This window comes from Schistocerca americana, chromosome 1 (assembly GCF_021461395.2).
Source record: "Schistocerca americana isolate TAMUIC-IGC-003095 chromosome 1, iqSchAmer2.1, whole genome shotgun sequence".
NCBI classification, from domain to species: domain Eukaryota; kingdom Metazoa; phylum Arthropoda; class Insecta; order Orthoptera; family Acrididae; genus Schistocerca; species Schistocerca americana.
Window position 1 is genome coordinate 1,013,967,033 of NC_060119.1, and position 22,113 is coordinate 1,013,989,145.

A 22,113-nucleotide genomic window follows, 5' to 3' on the forward strand; every position below is an offset into this window, starting at 1 on the left:
AACCGCTCAGGATTGGCATCACGTTCTCTTCACTGATGAGTGTCGCATATGCCTTCAACCAGACAATCGCCGGAGACGTGTTTGGAGGCAACCCGATCAGGCTGAACGCCTTAGACACACTGTCCAGCGAGTGCAGCAAGGTGGGGCCGATGTACATGGTGGTCATGGAAGGCGCCGTAACGGCTGTACGATATGTAAATGACATCCTCCGACCGATAGTGCAACGATATCGGCAGCATATTGGCGAGGCATTCGTCTTCATGGACGACAATTCGCGCCCTCATCGTGCACATCTTGTGAATGACTTTCTTCAGGATAACGACATCGCTCGACTAGAGTGGCCAGCATGTTCTCCAGACATGAATCCTATCGAACACGCCTGGAATAGATTGAAAAGGGCTGTTTATGGAAGATGTGGCCCACCAACCACTCTGAGGGATCTACGCCGAATCGCCGTTTAGGAGTGGGACAATGTGGGCCAACAGTGCCTTGATGAACTTGTGGATAGTATGCCACGACGAATACTGGCATGCATCAATGCAAGAGGACTTGCTACTGGGTATTAGAAGTACCGGTGTGTACAGCAATCTGGAGCAAGCACCACCTCTAAAGGTCTCGCTGTATGGTGGTACAACATGCAATATGTGGTTTTCATGAGCAATAAAAAGGGGCGAAAATGATTATGTTGATCTCTATTCCAATTTTCTGTACAGGTTCCGGAATTCTCGGAACCGAGGTGGTGGAAAATTTTTTTTGATGCGTGTATTAGTCAGAAGTTACTTACAAAATTTCGTGATACAAGTTCGATGTTACAGAAGAAACGTGTCAAACGAAACTCAGTTTTAAAAAGGCAGGCCATTCAGTATGTTAAAGCAGCAGTTACATAAACTCCCCATAACTCTTAGCGTAGTTTAAGCCAGGAAAAGAACATTTCACTTGGTTCATCCCATATTGTATAGAGAATACACTGAGGTAACAAAAGTCATGGGATACATCCTAATATTGTATCGGACCTCCGTTTACTCGGCATAGCGCAGCTAGTCCCATGCAGAAATACTGATCCATGCTGCCACTACAGCCGTCGATAATTTGGTAGTGTTACCGGTGCAGAATTTTATGCACGAACTGACCTATCTCCCATAAATGTGCGATGGGATGCATGTCAGCCGATCTGGCTGTCCAAATCATTCACTCGGATTGTCCAGAATATTCTCCAAAGAATCAGGAACAGCTGTGGCACGGAAACATGGCGCATAGTCATCCATAAAAATTCCATCGTTGTTTGGGAACTTGAAGTCCATGAATGACTGCAAATGATGTCCAATAGCCGAACATAACCATTTCCAGTCAATGACCAGTTCAGTTGGACCAGAGGACCCAGTACATTCCATGTAAACGCAGCCACACCATTATTGAGTCACCACCATCTTGCAAAGTGCTTTGTTGACAACTTAGGTCCATGGCTTCGTAGGGTCTACGACACACTAGAACCCTACCATCAGCTCTTACCAAATGAAATCACCACGGTTAGTCAGTCATCTAGGATCTGTTCACGAGCCCAGAAATGGCGCTACAAGTGATGTCATGCTGTTAGCAAAGGCCCTAGCGTCGGTCGTCTGCTGCCATAGCACATTAACGGCTAATTTCGCCGCACTCTCCAAACGGATACGTTCGTCGTACGTGCCACATTGATTTTTGCGGTTATTTCACGCAACGTTGGCAACTCTACGCAAATGTCGATGCTCTCGGTCGTTAAGTGAAGGCTGTCGGCCATTGCGTTATCCGTGGTGAGAGGTAATGCCTCAAAGTTGGTATTCTCGCAAAAACACTCAACACAATCGATCTCGGAAAATAGAATTTCCTAACTGTTTCCGAAAAGGAATGTCCCTTGCTTCTAGCTTCGCGTTCAAGGTCTGTTAATTCCCGTCTTGCGGTCTTAATCACCTCGCTAACCTTTTCACATGAAATCAGCAAACTAACAAATGACTGCTCCACCAACGCGCTGAGCTTATATGTGCATATCGCTATCCCATGACTTTTTCCATTTCAGTGTAATACTGAAATGTTATCCGTACTGCATTCAGTTTTTTTCCATGCACTGAATAACGCTTATTATGACAGAATACTTTCAATGGTTCAAAACCCTGATTAAAGGCAACAGTGGCGTTTTAGACGAAGTGTATTTTAAAGATAAAGCTTGGTGGGTACGTTAATAGCCAGAACCACCGGAACTGGGGTACTAACAACCCGCACACTTTCATTGAGTCTCCTCTAACCCCCCCCCCCCCCCCCTCCCAAGAAAAAGGCTTATGGAGTACAGTATCAAGACTACGAATAAAAGGACTTTGGTTTTTGAAACAACTGTGGCTCCTACTGTCTACCGAGAAATTATCCAACAGTGCATAGCCTTACTATAAGAGGATGACCGCGACTACTGGTTGCAACAGGACGGCGCCACTTGCCATACATCTCGCTCTGCTGTGGAGATGCTACAGGAATTTTTCGGTGAAAGATTCATTTCGACAGGATTGTGGCCCCCCACGATCCCCTGATCTTAGTAGTCCAGACTCGTTTCAATAGGGCTGCTTGAAAGATATTGTTTACAGTAGCGATCCCCATACTCTGCAGGAACTGAAGTCAAACATTATGGAAGCCATAAACGAAACAGACAGTGTAAATCTCACAAGAGTACCCAGGAACATGGTCAGAAGCATCGACAAGTACATAGAGACGGATGGACAACATTTACAACAGCTGCTGTAATTTATAGTAACTTATGACGTAAGTTTGGCAATAAAATATTACTTACAGAATAAACTACGTGATGGGGACCCTTTTAAGTGAACACACTATACATACTTAAATGTCACAGGTAGGAAGAGTACGTATAGAGTGTTCACTAACATGTGCATACACAGTAATCCTTATATATAACTGAAACGCTCAATGAAAATTTTTAAGCCGGCCGGAGTGGCCGAGCGGTTCTAGGCGCTACAATCTGGAACCGCGCGACCGCTATGGTCGCAGGTTCGAATCCTGCCTCCGGCATGGATGTGTGTGATGTCCTTAGGTTAGTTAGGTTTAAGTAGTTCTAAGTTCTAGGGGACTGATGACCTCAGACGTTAAGTCCCATAGTGCTCAGAGCCATTTGAACCATTTTTGAAAATTTGTACCAAAGCTAGGATTCGAACCCGAGTCGCCTCCTCACTAGGAAAATGCGGTATGCACCACGCCACCGTGGCACAGAGCCTTTGCACAAGTGCACAGACTACTCCAGCACGCCTCCCAGCTCAATCCAACTGCACGTCTCAGCCCACTAGGTATTGCCCCCGAAAATTGGGCATCGCTGCAGAGACTTTTCACTGTAATCAATGTAATCACGTCTTCCAGGCAGTATACACCAGCACTAATTAAATATGTGACGGTGTGCGTTTGCAGCTGTGCGTGTCGGTGAGCAACATGGAGCAGGCGCGCGCCTTCCTGGTGCAGCAGCTGGCGGAGCTGTCGCTGGACGATGTGGCGGCCCGAAGCTCGGAGCCGGAGGAAGTGGAGGCTCTGCAGGAGAGGCTCGCCGACACCATCGAGGACACCGCCAACACGCTCGCCGTCCACCTCTGCGCCAGGATAGACTTCATCGCCCGCAAGGTCAGCCCAGAGCGCCGACGCGACCCTTTCTGGCACATTCATGCCTAGGGTAGTCGACGCGGAGACTGACGAAAAAAGCGCAAACTAACAAAGCACAAAAAATTTATCTCCAGATTTAAGAAATTACTTCCACATCTATCACCTTGAGAAAGACACAAAGGGCGTCCAATAAGTAATGCAACACCTTTTTCTTCGGTACATTTCGGTTGAAAAACTGCGAAATATGATGTGGGACATCGTTCAGTATTCCCGCTTCAGCCACTGCAGTTTCATAAAGTGCCGATAAATGGCGGCGCTATATGTAGCCTTCAAAATGACGTCTGTAACGGAGGCACATTCCAAGCAAAGAGCGGTCATTGAGTTTCTTTTGGCGGAAACCCAGATCATCGCATATATACATAGGCGCTTGCAGTATGTCTACAGAGACCTGGCAGTCACCAAAAGCACGGTGAATCGTTGGGTGAAACGACTGTCATCATAGCAATAAGATCGCACAAACCTGTCCAGTTTCCCATATGCCGGCCGGTCGCACACAGCTATGACTCTTGCAATGTTGGAACATGCCAACATTCTCGTTCAAGTTGATCGACGGATGACAATCGAATATCTCGCTGCACAACTGGACGTCTCTGTTGGTAGTGCTGACATAGTCGTCCACCAGCTGGTGTACTCAAGTAGACTGGTACCATGCTGTCATACAAGCCTTCCCAGTAAGGTGGCGTAAAGCCGTCGCAGTGAATGGAGGTTATGTTAAATAAATACGATTTTGTAGCCCACGGAGTGAGGAATAATATCGTGTATTGGAATCCTGAGTAAAACCAACCTGCTTTCAGAAAAGAAAGGGATTCCATTACTTATTGAACGCCCCTCTTATTACAAATTTAACTTTTGCGAAATGCCTCCGTCTGAAATGGGATCCGGTTTTCAACACAGGAAAGCGCCATATTTGCACAAATAAGCTGCTTAAATCCCGTTTTCACCACTCTCATTACTTCCCTAGTTTGTGTTCTTTCGGTCGCAAATCTGTTTCTCAGTACGTTTCGGCTACAGGAAATCCTTATACAGGGTGTTACAAAAAGGTACGACCAAACTTTCAGGAAACATTCCTCACACACAAGGAAAGAAAATATGTTATGTGGACATGTGTCCGGAAACGCTTACTTTCCATGTTAGAGCTCATTTTATTACTTCTCTTCAAATCACATTAATCATGGAATGGAAACACACAGCAACAGAATATACCAGAGTGACTTCAAACACTTTGTTACAGGAAATGTTCAAAATGTCCTCCGTTAGCGAGGATACATGCATCCACCCTCCGTCGCATGGAATCCCTAATGCGCTGATGCAGCCCTGGAGAATGGCGTATTGTATCACAGCCGTCCACAATACGAGCACGAAGAGTCTCTACATTTTGTACCGGGGTTGCGCAGACAAGAGCTTTCAAATGCCCCCATAAATGAAAGTCAAGAGGGTTGAGGTCAGGAGAGCGTGGTGGCCATGGAATTGGTCAGCCCTACCAATCCATCGGTCACCGAATCTGTTGTTGAGAAGCGTACGAACACTTCGACTGAAATGTGCAGGAGCTCCATCGTGCTTGAACCACATGTTGTGTCGTACTTGTAAAGGCACATGCTCTAGCAGCACAGGTAGAGTATCTCGTATGAAATCATGGCGGTGAATCGAGGAAGTACAGTACATACTGACGAAACTAAAATGAGCTCTAACATGGACATTAAGCTTTTCCGGACACATGTCCACATAACATCTTTTCTTTATTTGTGTGTGAGGAATGTTTCCTGAAAGTTTGGCCGTATCTTTTTGTAACACCCTGTATAAGTCCATCTATGTGAAGGAGATACATCTGCAACCCCAGTACACTACAGCTCTGTCTCCAGTTGTGAAAACCATAATGATGCTAGTCTATAATGTCCAGTCTGTCAACGTTGTCTCAAAGAGTGAGTTCCAAGGGAATATTGTCACTCTAGTGCATGAACGATTGTAAGCACGGCAAGTTGCCCGCCGACGTAGCTTACACCACAGAGACAATATTCAAACATTCAAGATCTATCGTGAGACTAAGGACATCGATGATCCACACATAGTGGCCGCCGACAGTCAATAAAACTAGTTGATGACCTCTACGTACAAATTATGGCTCTTAGTTACCTCAAAAAGAATGCAACATAACTATCCACTGTGTTTTTGGAGGCAACTGGGAAAACTGTGAGTACATAATCGGTGTACAACTGTCTCTACACGATAAATTTGGTCTCAAGGTGTCCATTCTAATCAACAGTACCTATCAGCCGCTCCCTAGAAAACTGGTGCACGAAGAAATTGGTATAACTAGGAACTGAACCTGAGCCAACAATAGTGGGTTCTCTCCACCGAGGAGTGCAGGGTTTGCGCGCCTAAGAAGATCGTCAGAGAGGAATGTGGCGGCTGCTAAGTAGCAATGAACTTTCCCCAGGAATGTAGTTTCACAGGCTCACCAGGGAGGTATGAGAGTTGGATTTTGTGCCAGTATCTTGTAACTATAACGGACGCCTCTCATCGCTAAAGCTCCGTCTACTGCCCCCTCCCAGTGGCGTCATTTGAGTTATTTATTCATTTGCTATTTTCTTATAGTCTGTTATCTATATAAAAAGAAGAAACCGAATGTTCCACACAAATTGGCATGAGTAAACACATAATATTTTAACATACTATCAAATGTGTTAGTAATAACCAAGCGGCTGCAGTATGCAGGTGCATAGGGTTAGGACACTGCTCTCCCGGCTGCTGTCAGCTTCCCAGACCTTCTTACTCAAGTAGGACCTCAGCTGGTATCACGAGCCTGAGTTCACCCCACTCCTCACACCAAGGAAAATCACTGGCAGTACGAGGATGGAACCTCAGTCCTCCTACAGAGACAGACAGCCTCTCATCGCTGTGGGGGTTAATTTAACAACAGTCCAGTATTGCAACAGGATCCTCCAGCTGGGTCAATGGTCAGAATTTGGGAGAAGGGTTCGTTTTTACAGGTGAAAATGGCCAAGCTCACCGCACTTGAATACCTTCCTACCAGAGGCAGGAATCAGCCGAAATGGATGAATGCGGTTTATTTGCTGACGTGAAACCGAATAAGCATGCTTGGGACCTGATGTAACTTGCAATGCTTTTTTGTAGGAACACCCTCATAATTTTCATGAGTTCTATCGAAGAATGGGACAGGCAAAGTCTTTATTGCGTTGTGGAGAAAAACCTCTTGTACCCCCCCTGCCTCCCCCCCCCCCCCCCCACACACACACACACACGCCACCATGGAAACTGGTGTACACGATTTTTATTCATTACAGAATTCCCATACACTTCATACACTTCTTAACGTAAGTGGACAAACATCCCTTCTCTGGGGTATAATAAGCCTTTTGTGCCACCTATAAAATGTAGTTCTTGTGCTATGACAGGTCTCCGAACTGACCAACTGATTTATATCACAAATGACAAATATAGAGTCTTGTACCTCCCTGACCCCGGGAAAAATTTCTGCGGATTTTGATTTTACAGGTGTGGAAAAATATGCACTTTCGAACAGACTGCATTTATTGTGGTTATTGTTTGCATTTCTGAGTCAGATTATCCTTTTACACTGTCCATTCACATTAATGTGACCACAAGTCAAAGGCCTCAGTAGCTCTCTACAGAGAGCCAGCGAGGTTCTGGAAGGTACTGACAGGCACGTGGAGCCATTCTGACTCTAGTGCCCCCAGCCAACTTCGCTAGGGTTCTCGGATGAGAGCAAACAGCCCGATCGAGGTGTCTCAGACATTCTCGACTGGGTTCAAATCTGAGGACTCTGGTGGCTAGGGTAGTACGGTAAACTCACCCTCTTCGAACCACACACTTAGAATGCAAGCTGTGTGAAATGTTGCATGTCATTGTCATGCTGGCAGATGCCATTGTGACGTGGAGAAACAAACTGGATGGAAGGTTAGACATGGTCCCCAAAGGTAGATGCAGACTGAGCCAACTGTTATCTGAAAAGAACACCTGTTGCCACTCAGTGGACGCCCAATTGTGGTATTAGCGTGCAAACTACAGCGTCCGTCGCCGATGAGCATCAGTCATCATTACTGCATGAACCATGCTCCTACTGTGGAGGTCCATACGCAGCAACGTTCGCTGAACGGTTGTTGAGGACACACCATTGGTAGCTGCTTGGTTCATAGGGACGGTCATTTGCTCAACAGTTGCACATCTATTCGCCTTACACGTCTCCGCAGCCGTTGTTCGCCCCTGTCATCTATGGCGCGTGATGCACCACAGTTGTCTCTGCACCAGTTTTGGATAGTGCCATTTTGCCATACGTACTATACTTTAAACACGGCGGCGTGTGAATTGTTTCAGAAATGCTTCGAACCTTGGCCCGAAAGCTAATTACCACGCCCTTTCTAACAACAGACAATACACTTTGTTTCTGCAATGTGACACCGACTGTAGTACTGTTTTCTATGTTCCCCCCGCCCCCCCCCCCCCACCCCTTTCCCACAGCAACACACTAAATATACCGTTCATTCTAATGCTGCCAGTTGCCTTCTGTGATAGGTTATTGCACTTTGACGTCGAATATAGGCTGTGGTCACATTACTGTGACTGGACCCTGTCTTTTGGTAAGACCTGTTCTTTCATTCCTTGCTCCCCTCGAATCTAGCCCTGCGCGCATTAGGTATCCAGGTGGTGGCAAACTCTTTTTCCCTGACAGCTTGTTTCGTTCAGCTCGATGCCAGAAACGTAGCCAACGTGTGCAGCGTGGCCCCTGTGTGCAGCCAGGTGGTGTGCGGAGTCCGGCGAGCGCTGCTGGACCCGCAGCAGCTGGGCGGCGAGCGCGAGGCGTGGCTGCGGCACATGGACGACACGCTGGCCGTGCTGTACGCCCGGCTGCGGCCCAGGCACCTCTGCCGCCTGCTCGACGTCGCCTGGGACAGCTTCCGGCCCGCCGTGCGCCAGGCCATTGACGACCACCTCTACGTAAGTACCGCCTAGAGCTCCAAGACTGCGGTACGCTACTGTTGACTATCATAAGTAAGCGTAGGCTACGGCAGTTTTCCTTTGTAGCTCTGGTCAGTTAAGGTCGTACCCTCATTACCTGTATGTTAGGTGTGTGTGTTGCATACCTATCGGGCGTTACTTCATAACGATCGCTTTCTTTAAGTGTGCGATCAGTGTCTTAGATTCCCCCAGAAACCGGAAGCGATGAACCGTCTAGAAACTGAGTGTTGTTGTTGTTGTTGTTGTGGTCTTCAGTCCTGAGACTGGTTTGATGCAGCTCTCCGTTCTACTCTATCCTGTGCAAGCTTCTTCATCTCCAGTACCTACTGCAGCCTGCATCCTTCTGAATCTGCTTAGTGTACTCGTCTCTTGGTCTCCGTCTACGATTTTTACCCTCCACGCTGCCCTCCAGTACTAAATTGGTGATCCCTTGATGCCTCAGAACATGTCCTACCAACTGATCCCTTCTTCTAGTCAACTTGTGCCACAAACTCCTCTCCTCCCCAATTCTATTCAATACCTCCTCATTAGTTATGTGATCTACCCATCTAATCTTCAGCATTCTCCTGTAGCACCACATTTCGAAAGCTTCTATTCTCTTCTTGTCTAAACTATTTATCGTCCATGTTTCACTTCCATACATGGACACACTCCATACAAATACTTCCTGACACTTAAATCTATACTCGATGTTAACAAATTTCTCTTCTTAAGAAACGCTGTCCTTGCTATTGCCGGTCTACATTTTATATCCTCTCTACTTCGACCATCATCAGTTATTTTGCTCCGCAAATAGCAAAACTCCTTCACTACTTTAAGTGTCTCATTTCCTAATCTAATTCCCTCAGCATCACCCGACTTAATTCGACTACATTCCATTATCCTCGTTTTGCTTTTGTTGATGTTCATCTTATATCCTCCCTTCAAGACACCATCCATTCCGTTCAACTGCTCTTCCAAGTCCTTTGCTGTCTCTGACAGAATTACAATGTCATCGGCGAACCTCAAAGTTTTTATTTCTTCTCCATGGATTTTAATGCCTACTCCGAAGTTTTCTTTTCCTTCCTTTACTGCTTGCTCAATATACAGATTGAATAGCATCGGGGAGAGGTTACAACCCTGTCTCACTCCCTTCCCAACCACTGCTTCCCTTTTATGTCCCTCGACTCTTACAACTGCCATCTCGTTTCTGTACAAATTGTAAATAGCCTTCCGCTCCCTGTATTTTACCCCTGCCACTTTTAGAATTTGAAAGAGAGTATTCCAGTCAACATTGTCAAAAGCTTTCTCTAAGTCTACAAATGCTAGAAACGTACGTTTGCCTTTCCTGAATCTTTCTCTAAGATAAGTCGTAGGGTCAGTATTGCCTCACGTGTTCCAACATTTCTACGGAATCTTCCCCGAGGTCGGCTTCTACCAGTTTTTCCATTCGTCTGTAAAGAATTCGCGTTAGTATTTTGCAGCTGTGACTTATTAAACTGACAGTTCGGTAATTTTCACATCTGTCAACACCTGCTTTCTTTGGGATTGGAATTATTATATTTTTCTTGAAGTCTGAGGGAATTTCGCCTGTCTCGTACATCTTGCTCACCAGATGGTAGAGTTTTGTCAGGACTGGCTCTCCCAAGGCTGTCAGTAGTTCTAATGGAATGTTGTCTACTCCTGGGGCCTTGTTTCGACTCAGGTCTTTCGGTGCTCTGTTAGATTCTTGACGCAGTATCATATCTCCCATTTCATCTTTATCTGCATCCTCTTCCATTTCCATAATATTGTCCTCAAGAACATCGCCCCTGTATAGACCGTCTATATACTCCTTTCACCTCTCTGCTTTCCCTTCTTTGCTTAGAAATGGGTTTCCATCTGAGCTCTTGATATTCATGCAAGTGGTTCTCTTTTCTCCAAAGGTAGAAACTGAGTGTGGGTATATAAATTACCCCGAGACCTATGGAACATTTTTGTTTTACGTAGGTATCCTCCTGTCTGTTACGTAAAAATGAAAAATATTCAGACCAAAATTGAAATCGTTAATGTTTAATTCTGGTTGTATTGGAAAATCGTTGATACGTAACGTGAGATAGAGGGATGTTATATTAAAAAAAGGAACAAAAACAAGAATGTATCATATATCGCTTCAATACTTTGCCAAACTTATATAAAACATATTTCTCTTATTCCTAAACAACTTTCACATTTATCAATAATAACAGCAAACTCTTTCATTTGATTACGATGAAGAATGTTCTATTGATTAAAGAATAACGATAATTATATTATTATTACGCTTGTGCATGTAAACTGTACTTGCATCAAAGGTGTTTTGGTTACATAGTAAGGCAGAAGTTGTGCTATCAACTAATTTTTACTACCTATAGAATGCAATGTATATTCTTTGAGGACATAAAATATGCAATAGACTGAAAACGATGTACGGTTCTAGTTATGTGCAAAAGAAATAAACAAACAAAAGGAGAAGTCGTCAGCTTCCAGTTTGTCTCTTACACATTCATTTATGTTTCTTTCCCTCCCAGTGCTACCGTGTTCTGGCTATTGAACTGTACTTTTGGTAAAGCAAAAATCTGGTAGTGGCACTTTGTTTATAAGCGCACAGGACATAAAATTAATCCCGAACGTTTTACTTGTGATTGAGATTGAATGATTTATGGGTATAGTCGAACTGCGATATGTTCTGTACTTTTCGTCAACCCAAAACGTATTCTTGCTGCCCTATGAACACGTGTGTAGTCAGAATGAGATTTTCACTCTGCACCAGTATGTACACTGATATAAATTTCTTGTCACATTATAACTGTGTTCCAGACCGAGACCCGAAGTCGGGACCTACGAACTGAGCCACCTAAGTCTGACTGACGATCCGTCCTCACAGCTTCACTCCGGCCAGAACACGTCTCCTACCATCCAAGAAGTTCTCCTACGAACCTTGCAAGACTAGCTCTCCTGGAAGAAACATGATTTAGCCACAGACTGGGGGATGTTTCCAGAATTAGGGTTTCACTCTGCAGCGGAGTAGCAGGCTGTGACTAAGCTAACCTTGCAAGTTTCGTGGGAGAATTTCTGTGAAGTTTGGAAGGTAGGAGATGAGGTACTGGTGGAAGTAAATCTGTGACGACGGATCGTGAATTGTCCTTGGTTAGCTCAGTTGCTAGAGCACTTTACCGCGAAAGGCAAAAGGTCCCGAGTTCGAGTTTCGGTCTGGCACACAGTTTTAATCTGCCAGGAAGTTTCATGACTGTGGTCATCTTGGAAGATAGAAGTGTCTTCTGTGTACTTATGAAGATGTGGAAGAAAGGGCGACGCCAGGTTCAAGGCGTTACCCAACGGTTAGACTGATACTTTTCACGTTTCGTTTTTTGTTGTACCGATTTATTGAAACGTGTGTGATGATTGAACCGGTCTGTGCAGCGACGGCAAAAAATCGCAACACCATGAGGGAGTTGTGTGACATAAACGTAAGTTGGTAGGCGCGCTTCTGTATCTGAAAGATGATGTCTATTCAAATTTCGTGCCAGTCGCACAAGAATGGCGCTAGTAGCGAATCAAGTTTGCTTTAAATACACACTGTAACTGTCGTGAGCTTTGATTACCTTTGAGATTTTGACGTGGTGAGTTGACGTTAGTCAAGAATGCCTTTAAGGCTGCAGAGACGCCATTATGAACACCTCACTGAGTTTGAACGAGGTCGTATAATAGGACTATGAGAAACTGAATGTTATATTGCAGAAAGGCGTGCCAGGAATGTAGTCATTGTACATGATTGCTGGCAGCGGTGACCAGGAGAATGTATGGTTGCAAGGAGACCGCGCTCCGGACAGCCAGATGGCAATACCGAGAGTGAAGACCATCGAAATCGGTTTACTGCTCTGGGGCGTAGTACTGAATCTGCGGCAGCAATTCGAGCAGCAGTTGACACCACAGTGATGCAACGAACTGCACTGACCCCAAACCACCGCCATTGGCGACTTCAGTGGTGTCAACCGAGAGTTCACTGGAGGGCAGGGTGGAGATTTTTTGTGTTTTCTGATGAAAACCGGTTCTGCCTCGGTGCCAGTCAAGGCCGTGGGTTGGTTAGAAGGAGCCTGATAAGGGTCTGCAATCGACCTTTTTGCGCCGCTGGACACACTGGACCTACACCTGAATTTATGTTCTGGGGTGCGATTTCGTACGACAGAAAGAGTACTTTCATGGTTATCCCACACACCCTGACTGTATATTTGTACGTCAGTATGGTGATTCGACCTGTTGTGCTGCCATTCATGAACAGCTTTCCAGGTGGAGTTCTCCAACAGGATAACGCTCGCCCACTTTCCGCAGTTGTACCCCGACATGCTCTAAAGTGTGTCTACATGATGCTTTGGGCTGTTAGATCACCAGATCTGTCTCCAGTCGAGCGCATATCGAACATCATCGGTCGACATCATCCACCAACAGCAATGACTGTTCCAGTTTTGATCGATAAAATTCATCAGCAAGGAGACCCACCTCACAAACTGACATTCGGCATCTTTGTAAGTCAATGCATGCTCGTCCGCATGCTTACATTCAGAATTCTGACGCTTACACCGGTTATTAATGTACCAGCACTTCACATTTGCAATGGCTAGTCTCGCACTTACATTAACCTGTGATCTTGCAATGTTAATCATTTAAATACACTCCTGGAAATGGAAAAAAGAACACATTGACACCGGTGTGTCAGACCCACCATACTTGCTCCGGACACTGCGAGAGGGCTGTACAAGCAATGATCACACGCACGGCACAGCGGACACACCAGGAACCGCGGTGTTGGCCGTCGAATGGCGCTAGCTGCGCAGCATTTGTGCACCGCCGCCGTCAGTGTCAGCCAGTTTGCCGTGGCATACGGAGCTCCATCGCAGTCTTTAACACTGGTAGCATGCCGCGACAGCGTGGACGTGAACCGTATGTGCAGTTGACGGACTTTGAGCGAGGGCGTATAGTGGGCATGCGGGAGGCCGGGAGGACGTACCACCGAATTGCTCAACACGTGGGGCGTGAGGACTCCACAGTACATCGATGTTGTCGCCAGTGGTCGGCGGAAGGTGCACGTGACCGTCGACCTGGGACCGGACCGCAGCGACGCACGGATGCACGCCAAGACCGTAGGATCCTACGCAGTGCCGTAGGGGACCGCACCGCCACTTCCCAGCAAATTAGGGACACTGTTGCTCCTGGGGTATCGGCGAGGACCATTCGCAACCGTCTCCATGAAGCTGGGCTACGGTCCCGCACACCGTTAGGCCGTCTTCCGCTCACGCCCCAACATCGTGCAGCCCGCCTCCAGTGGTGTCGCGACAGGCGTGAATGGAGGGACGAATGGAGACGTGTCGTCTTCAGCGATGAGAGTTGCTTCTGCCTTGGTGCCAATGATGGTCGTATGCGTGTTTGGCGCCGTGCAGGTGAGCACCACAATCAGGACTGCATACGACCGAGGCCCACAGGGCCAATACCCGGCATAATGGTGTGGGGAGCGATCTCCTACAGTGGCCGTACACCACTGGTGATCGTCGAGGGGACACTGAATAGTGCACGGTACATCCAAACCGTCATCGAACCCATCGTTCTACCATTCCTAGACAGGCAAGGGAACATGCTGTTCCAACAGGACAATGCACGTCCGCATGTATCCCGTGCCACCCAACGTGCTCTAGAAGGTGTAAGTCAACCACCCTGGCCAGCAAGATCTCCGGATCTGTCCCCCATTGAGCATGTTTGGGACTGGATGAAGCGTCGTCTCACGCGGTCTGCACGTCCAGCACGAACGCTGGTCCAACTGAGGCGCCAGGTGGAAATGGCATGGCAAGCCGTTCCACAGGACTGCATCCAGCATCTCTACGATCGTCTCCATGGGAGAATAGCAGCCTGCATTGCTGCGAAAGGTGGATATACACTGTACTAGTGCCGACATTGTGCATGCTCTGTTGCCTGTGTCTATGTGCCTGTGGTTCTGTCAGTGTGATCATGTGATGTATCTGACCCCAGGAATGTGTCAATAAAGTTTCCCCTTCCTGGGACGATGAATTCACGGTGTTCTTATTTCAATTTCCAGGAGTGTATGTTACCTAGATAAAAGTATTCCGGAAGTTTCATTACTCTACATATATTATATTTTGGTGTTGAGAGTTTTCTTCTGTCAGTGTAGAATCTGTTCGTTAGGATCATGGGTAATAACAACGGTTGTGAAGATTGAGTCGCTGACAAACATCTGATTTCATCTTTTTATATAAATATCTAGTTACATGTTTCTTTATTAAATGTCTCTGGAGAAGAAATTGACGAGTCATTGTAAAGCCGTCTGGAAAGCCGTTTGTGGACTGCGGGGGTGTTACTAGGAACGGAGCAAATTCCGGATGGAGGTGCATCCGAGGAGAGAGCAGTGCGCTGACCTCTCAACGACAGGTACTCTCTGTCGCCCTTGACACTTTGTCGCTGTGGTTCCAGACGGTCGCGTGTGGCTCCAGGTACTTACAGTTGCAAATGTTGTCTGACAGGGGGGGGATGATTTTCTAAAAAGCTCGGTTTGGAAATAATTTTATGCGTCCAGACAAAGCAAAATTAATTATTTGTCGAGACCCTATTCCGGTTAAAGAGAACCTCTTGGCGGCGAGTTTTTACCGACAGGCCTGCCAAGAAAGCTAGAGAAAACAGTCCTGGGCAAATAAAAGCTGTCTCGATGTTTTCATTTTGGGCGGCAGCGTGGTAGTTTTAAAGTTGTTCCACTTTTTTTTTTTTTTTTTTTTTTTTTTTTTGCGAGGGAGAAACTGTGTCATCCAGATGCAAAACCACGCAGGCAACACATTGCTCTCTCATGTCACGGGAAAGCGTTTCATGGCTTAAAAATATCCTTCCTGGTTGGGGAGCAGATTCTAAAATTTCATATAACAATCTTCGACCGAACGTTCCCGATAGTAAAGCAGAGTTTGCACAGACTATTGCGTGAGACTCTGTAGCAGAGAGAAATAAAATTTGGAAAAACGGACTTGTACAAGGGACGTGAGAGAAGACACTCGATCAACAGAAGCAGACTTGCATTCTACAATCAGTTCGTCACTCCATGACTGATGAGTTGTTTCTGCCAGGAAGTTGTAGCGAATGCAGAACTTTTCGCTCTGAACTATCGATTCTGGTGAGAGTAGGAAATAAATTCTGTTTTTAATAAGTGGCTATTAGGTGACATTTGAAGGAGTACATTTGAATATAATTTCTTCACATACACCATGGTTGGACAAGAAAAAACTGACTAAGAAAAGAGTGATTGCTATAGCATTATTAAAAAAAACTACATGCAAGATATACAAAAACACTTTGCGCAACGTCTTCGTACAATAACAAAACAGAAAAATGTTGCACGGTGTCCGTTCTTTTGCATACGTCTACAAGTAGGCTATAGACACCATGCCGGATCCGCAAGTGTGATACATATTATGTAAATAGAAGGGGGAATGGGAGATAGGAAAGGAAAAGGTAAATGCTAATGATAGCAGCTGATTCAGGGCTTCGCTCGCAAGCAACAGTGAGGAGTGAAAATGTTTACTGAACTGGGACTCGAACCCAGAATCTCCTGCTTTCTAACCAGTTGCCTTAACCGCTGCGCCAACAGGACACATGACCAAAAATATAGACTCCACACATTCATATAATTGATTCGCCTCGTTGAACACTGCAGCCACAACCTTCAATGCGGATTCAGACCTACGTTCGACCACCAGCCGGAAACTAAGAGCTAGCGAGCATGGAGGACGTGGACGATGAATGTGGATAGGTGGCACTAGACGGCTGTGTGAGACGGCCTGAGAACGTGCCGAGACATTTCCAATATGATCCACTGACAGAAATTCCAGGTACATGTTAACAGAAGTCATAGATAACAGACAAAAATCTGTTCTGATGGAAGTTAAAGCACATAACCGACACTTCGGCAGACAATTAACAAAATAATTCCGCAACTGTCATTTACTGACACTGACTTTCCGGTTGCCGCTACTTCGGACTATTTGCAATTATGCAATGCGTCAGTGACCTGTGTGTGAGCTTCTTTATAAAAAATGGCGAATAGTTAGTACACAGTATGCTACTTGCGTGTATCTGGACTCGTAATCTCTTGATAAATTCTGGTTTTAATGATAAGTAAGTATCTGGTGCACGTGGAACTCCGTCAGCAGTGATCATTTCCTGATTGGCTTAACTTAGTTTCAGCAAGAATACAATGTTGAAGTGCTTGCACTCCTGTTTCGCACACGTGCAGAAATTTTTCTCTTTTTCAACTAGTTTGTCAGTTCAGGGAATACAGATGTTGACAGCATACCTACAGCTTTAGAATTTTTTTCAGGTATTCCACGAAGATCGTCTTGAAGAGCGTCTGTCACAAGGTGGTTCATCTGTTGATGCTTTCGGTGTTCCTTCATTTGGTTGTTGTGTATGCTCAAACGGCCTATTGAAAACGTTTAGCCCAACGAGAAAATGAGCTACCGTCCACTGTATAAGAACTACAAGAACCGTAAAAAAAATTTAAAGTTCACTTAAAATGCTGTGGATTTTGGTTAGATTATTGCCACGTGGAGTTTCCATCTTAATGTGTGAGTTTTGATTCTCAGCCTTCATTGTACACGGCAGCAATTTCCAATTTTTGTCATTACAAAACAAAACATGGGCATCTTCAGCAAACATTTGCCTGCAGCTGACACAACCACCACTATCGACGCGTCATTTACTTCGCAATGTTGTTGACCTGCGCATTGTTTATTGAATGATCCTAATCGATCAGGGAGCGATAATATAGCGAGAAAATTTTAAATTGATATCAGCTAAACCCTGCAGTACTCCTTTGCAGAGTCAGTAGCCACCGACAACTCGTGAAGACAAATCTGAAGAAGGAATCTTAGGATTTGCGTCCTGTCCGAGACAGGATCATTAGAGACGGAACGCAGCTCCTGATGATGAAGGAAATCGGTTGCGTTCTTTATAAGGAAAGTACCCCGCATTTATCTTAAGCGATATCGGGAAATTACGAGAAATGTACGTGTAGATGGCCGGTTGTGGACTTGCAACCCGCTCCTCCCTGATTCGAGTCCTCCGTTTTAAGCACTACACCGTCTCAATCGGTGACGTATCGTAGTAGCGCCCAAAGTACGACTGTTGGCAGAATTTCAAATATCTGAAGTTTTGAAGTTAGACACTGTGGGTATTCGACGCACCTCAAGAATTTTTGACAGTTACATCGAACTGTTCTCGATATTTCAAGTACCGGTACTACAAAACTAAAAAATTAAAAATCCTATTCCCGTGCGATCTCCTTGTTAGATCTGCTTGGCAGGCTGAAAGGAATGGACGAGGAAAGAGCGCCGATCGTCTCGACCGGTTGCCTTCTTGAAACGCTTAATTGGTGTGGGGTGAACAATGATTGCTCCTATCATATCAAGAAACAAAATATAGGTTCCACATGCAAATATGTAATCCCACTAGGTCAGGGATGAGTCCTCTACTACAAGGCGAAAACTAAAGTCGCGATGTCTAATAAAATTTAAAATAAAGAAATCGAAAGCGACTAACTATTATCGTTGAGAGTTTGTTATTTTTCCATGGTTCGTTGTTACACGTTGTGCGAGGTGTTTCTATACACTGAGGTGAGGAGATTAATGGGTTAGCGGTAGTATCGCGTAGACAAAGTATAAAAGGGCAGCGCTCTGGTGGAGCCATCATTTGTACTCAGATGGAACATTCCACTTCGGAAATCGATAGCGAATTCAATATTCCGACATCCGCAGTGTCAAGAGTGTGCCGAGGATACCAAGTTCCAGGTGTTGCCTCTCACACAGACAACGGAGTGGCCGAAGATCTTCACTTAACGACCGAGAGCAGCACTACGTGAAATAGCAGCAGAAATTAATGTAGGACATACGATGAACATACGTGTTAGGACAGCGCGCTGAAATTTGGCATAAATGGCTATGGCAGCAGACGACCGACACGATTACCTTTGCTAACAGCATGACATCTCCTGCAGTGCTCGTGACCATTTTGGTTGTACCCTAAGTGACTGGAAAATCGTGGGCTGGTCACATGAGTCCCGATTTTAGTTGGTAAGAGCTGATGGTGGGGATCGAGTGTGGTGCAAACCCTTCGAAGCCGTGGACCAACTTCGTCAACAAAGCACTGTGCAAGCTGGTGGTGGCTCCATAATGTTGTGGGCCGTTTACGCGGAATGGACTGGGTCCTCTGGTCCATCTGAACCGATCAGTGACTGGAAATGGTTACGTTCGGCTACGTGGAGACTATTTGAAGCCATTCATGGACTTAAAGTTCCCAAACAAAGATGGAATTCTGAACAATTTGAGCGAATTATTGCTCACTCTGAGTGCCCGACATAAATCCCATTGAACATTTATGGGACATAATCTGGAGGTCAGTTAGTGCACAAGGTCCCGCACAACCAACATTTTCACGATTGTGGACGGCTATAGACGCCTCATGACTCATTATTTCTGTAGAGGCTTCCACGACTTTTAGAGCCCATGCCGCGTTGAGCTGCTGCACTATGCCGGACGTCCGACACGTCACTAGGAGGTATCCGATGAATTTTGTCACCTCAGTGTATGTGTTCCATGTATTTCTTATTAATGCTGTAGTAATTACTCTTTGCTCAGTCATTTGCGTATGTGCATAAGTAATATTAAGCTCCTTTAAACTTCATATTGCTGCAGGAGTATATCGTCAAGAATCTGTTAAATAACTTAAAAGAAAATGCAGGAAACCTGCTCTCAGTTGCCCCATGTCAGGTTGCTCAATCACCAGGACAAAGATCGGCCGCACATTACCGGTGTCGCAATTGGAAACCTACCCGAATGAAATTGGGACGTGTTACTTCATGCAAGCTACATCATGCCATCAGACCACCAGATTTTGATTTATTCCCAAAATTGAAACAACCCATTCGAGAGCTCCGTTATTAATCTGTGGAATAACTTCCTGATGCTGTTACCTGAGCCATTCGCCAATTGAACAAAAACAGCATTTTAAATGAATTTGGACAGCTTTCCCCACATTGGGACACGACCACTGAGAAGCAGGGAAACTATATTGCAGGACGGTAAAGCGATAATGACCAAAAAACAACCACGGAAATAAACAAAATTATGTTCATTATTTATGAAATAGCCCTCTTAGGATACCTGTCCTATAAAATAAGGATGACGATTTATTCTCGGCAGTCAGTAGCTTGTCCCTGATAACCACAGTGTGGGCAACTTGAGCGTTCGACGACGTAAGTAGTCCTGATCGGTTTAAACCTAGAAAAGTTCATCCGCACTTCTGTATCCTATCAGTCTACATTTCACGAAGGGAGAGTGGCTGTAGCACGTGACCTGTCTATGAGCAAACAAGTTTTACAGCTGTTCAATCGATGGCATAACGAGTGAAAGGGAGTGGCAAGAAGTGGTACCTACTGTTCACGGAAAACTGCTGGGAAAAGTCATATTACGTTAGTTTGCACATAACGTTCTAGAATATAGTTCCTAAACAGCAACATGGTGAAAGGCAATACGTTTTTATCTTCGCTACTACCAGTCACTCAGATATATAGATGAGCGATCAATGATCTAACTATGCAAATCAAGAGCACACATACCATAATGCATCCCACCGAGTAATCCTCGAAGACCTCATTTCGGAAGTTTTCATAATTCTCTTCAGCCATGTGATTGCAAGATACTTTGTAAGTTTGTCGATATGCACGACTATCAGTTAACATGAATACGTATTTGGCTATACTGAAAATGAAAAAAGAAACCAAGGAAGAAAGAAAGGAAAGGCTTTACGGAAACAAGACCATTGCGGACACAGTACTAGCTCGAATTGTGTCATATTCGGAAAGGTAATTAGCCGTAATCTTATTGCATTTGCCTGAAATAATTTAGAGGGACTAAGAGAAACCTAATTTAGACCGTTTAGAAGGGGGCGGGAACCTAATGCTCCCCATTATAACTCCAGTGTGTGTTAACATTTAAAAATCTCGTTTGAGCAGATCCTGTTTCATCAACTGTTTCTAATGCATTATAGATCTGTTACGCATGGTAATGTGATTCAAAATGCAACGTTTCTTTCTAGCAACGCACGTTTTACTTAGCTTGCTTTTTCAGTTGTTATTTACACTCGAGTTGGAACAGTTCATAGGTCGCTGCTGTTAAACCTTCTTATCATGAATGTTGTCAGCGAAAAAACACTTGTAGTGGGCAGTGTTCCGTAACTATCCAGTTATTTTTTCATTAGAAATTTTCTCCGTTTCAGTATTAAAATTGTCACGAACAAGGTAAGTGTATTTACATTTTTTACCCTAACAGTGCAACTATTAACAATTAATTTTAACATTTTATCTATGTCTCTTTATAACTTTCTGTGTGCTAACCCTTTTACTACCTAATCTCGAGTCTGCAGAAATTCGAAGACGATTGTGAAAGAAATTCAGTTATTGACAAAGTATGAAATAACTGTTTCATTTCTTGTGTTAAGTTCAGTTACTTCATTGAAAAATAGTGAAGATCCGGTTCCATCATAAGTTGTAGCTCCAGCTGCGATCATTCTAAACGAGACCGTAGGTAGTTCCGCGGTGCTCAACACTAACACATATCTTATTCGTCTTGTTGGCGTCTTTACACGAACGTTTGCAGTACAAGCCTCTTCTAGCAATGGAAACTATCGCTCAGGTTGGGACATACTCACCAGCGTTATGTTAACATCCAACAATGGCAAAGAGAAGGCGCGCTGTACGAACGAACGGAAGGAGTTAACGCTGAATGCTCAACACCTAGCTAACCAGTAAACGTGGTTGTGCGCCTACGTGGATTTCATAGCCACCGACCACGAAACCAATTTTTTTAGAGGAATGGGAGTTGTCACTGAAGAAGCAGTGAGCTTTCATGCAGGACAGTGTAAAAACGAGAGGATTTATCTGTAATTTATGCGTTTCTGATAAAAGTTCAGTGGATGCCTAGACGGCTCGTACTACTGCCACGCCTGTGCAGCTGTATCTGTCGCCAAATGGCGATATTCATCGAAATGATCGGCTCAACTGTACACCTACCTTTCACCGCCCTCCACAGTCGGCATTAGAATTTTCTCATTCGCTTGCTGATATCAATCTGAATACACTTCAGTTACAGTATCTTTCACTGTATAATCTCAACTGTTTGTTAGCAGTACGCACTCGACAGCTACGCTCTGCTATTTGCATGTATAGACTGAAGCGACGAAAGTCATAGCATACATTCTAATATCACGTCGGGCATCCTTTTGCACGCCGTAAGTCAGCAGCATGGCATGGCATGGACTCAACAAGTCGTTGGAAGTTCCTTGCAAAGATATTGAGCCCTGCTGGCTCTATAGCCGTCAATAATTGCAAAAGTA

The 22,113-nt window shown here is 45.1% G+C and overlaps 1 protein-coding gene across 1 annotated transcript in view; it reads left to right on the forward strand.

Annotated features, from left to right (window-relative positions):
- The window catches only part of LOC124616245 (protein unc-13 homolog 4B-like), a 191,123-nt gene that overhangs the window by 143,629 nt on the left and 25,381 nt on the right, over positions 1 to 22,113 (forward strand). The window contains exons 7-8 of the mRNA XM_047144552.1: positions 3,439 to 3,645; positions 8,461 to 8,658. Coding sequence (XP_047000508.1) covers positions 3,439 to 3,645; positions 8,461 to 8,658 — 405 coding nt within the window. The remainder of the gene's footprint in view (positions 1 to 3,438; positions 3,646 to 8,460; positions 8,659 to 22,113) is intronic.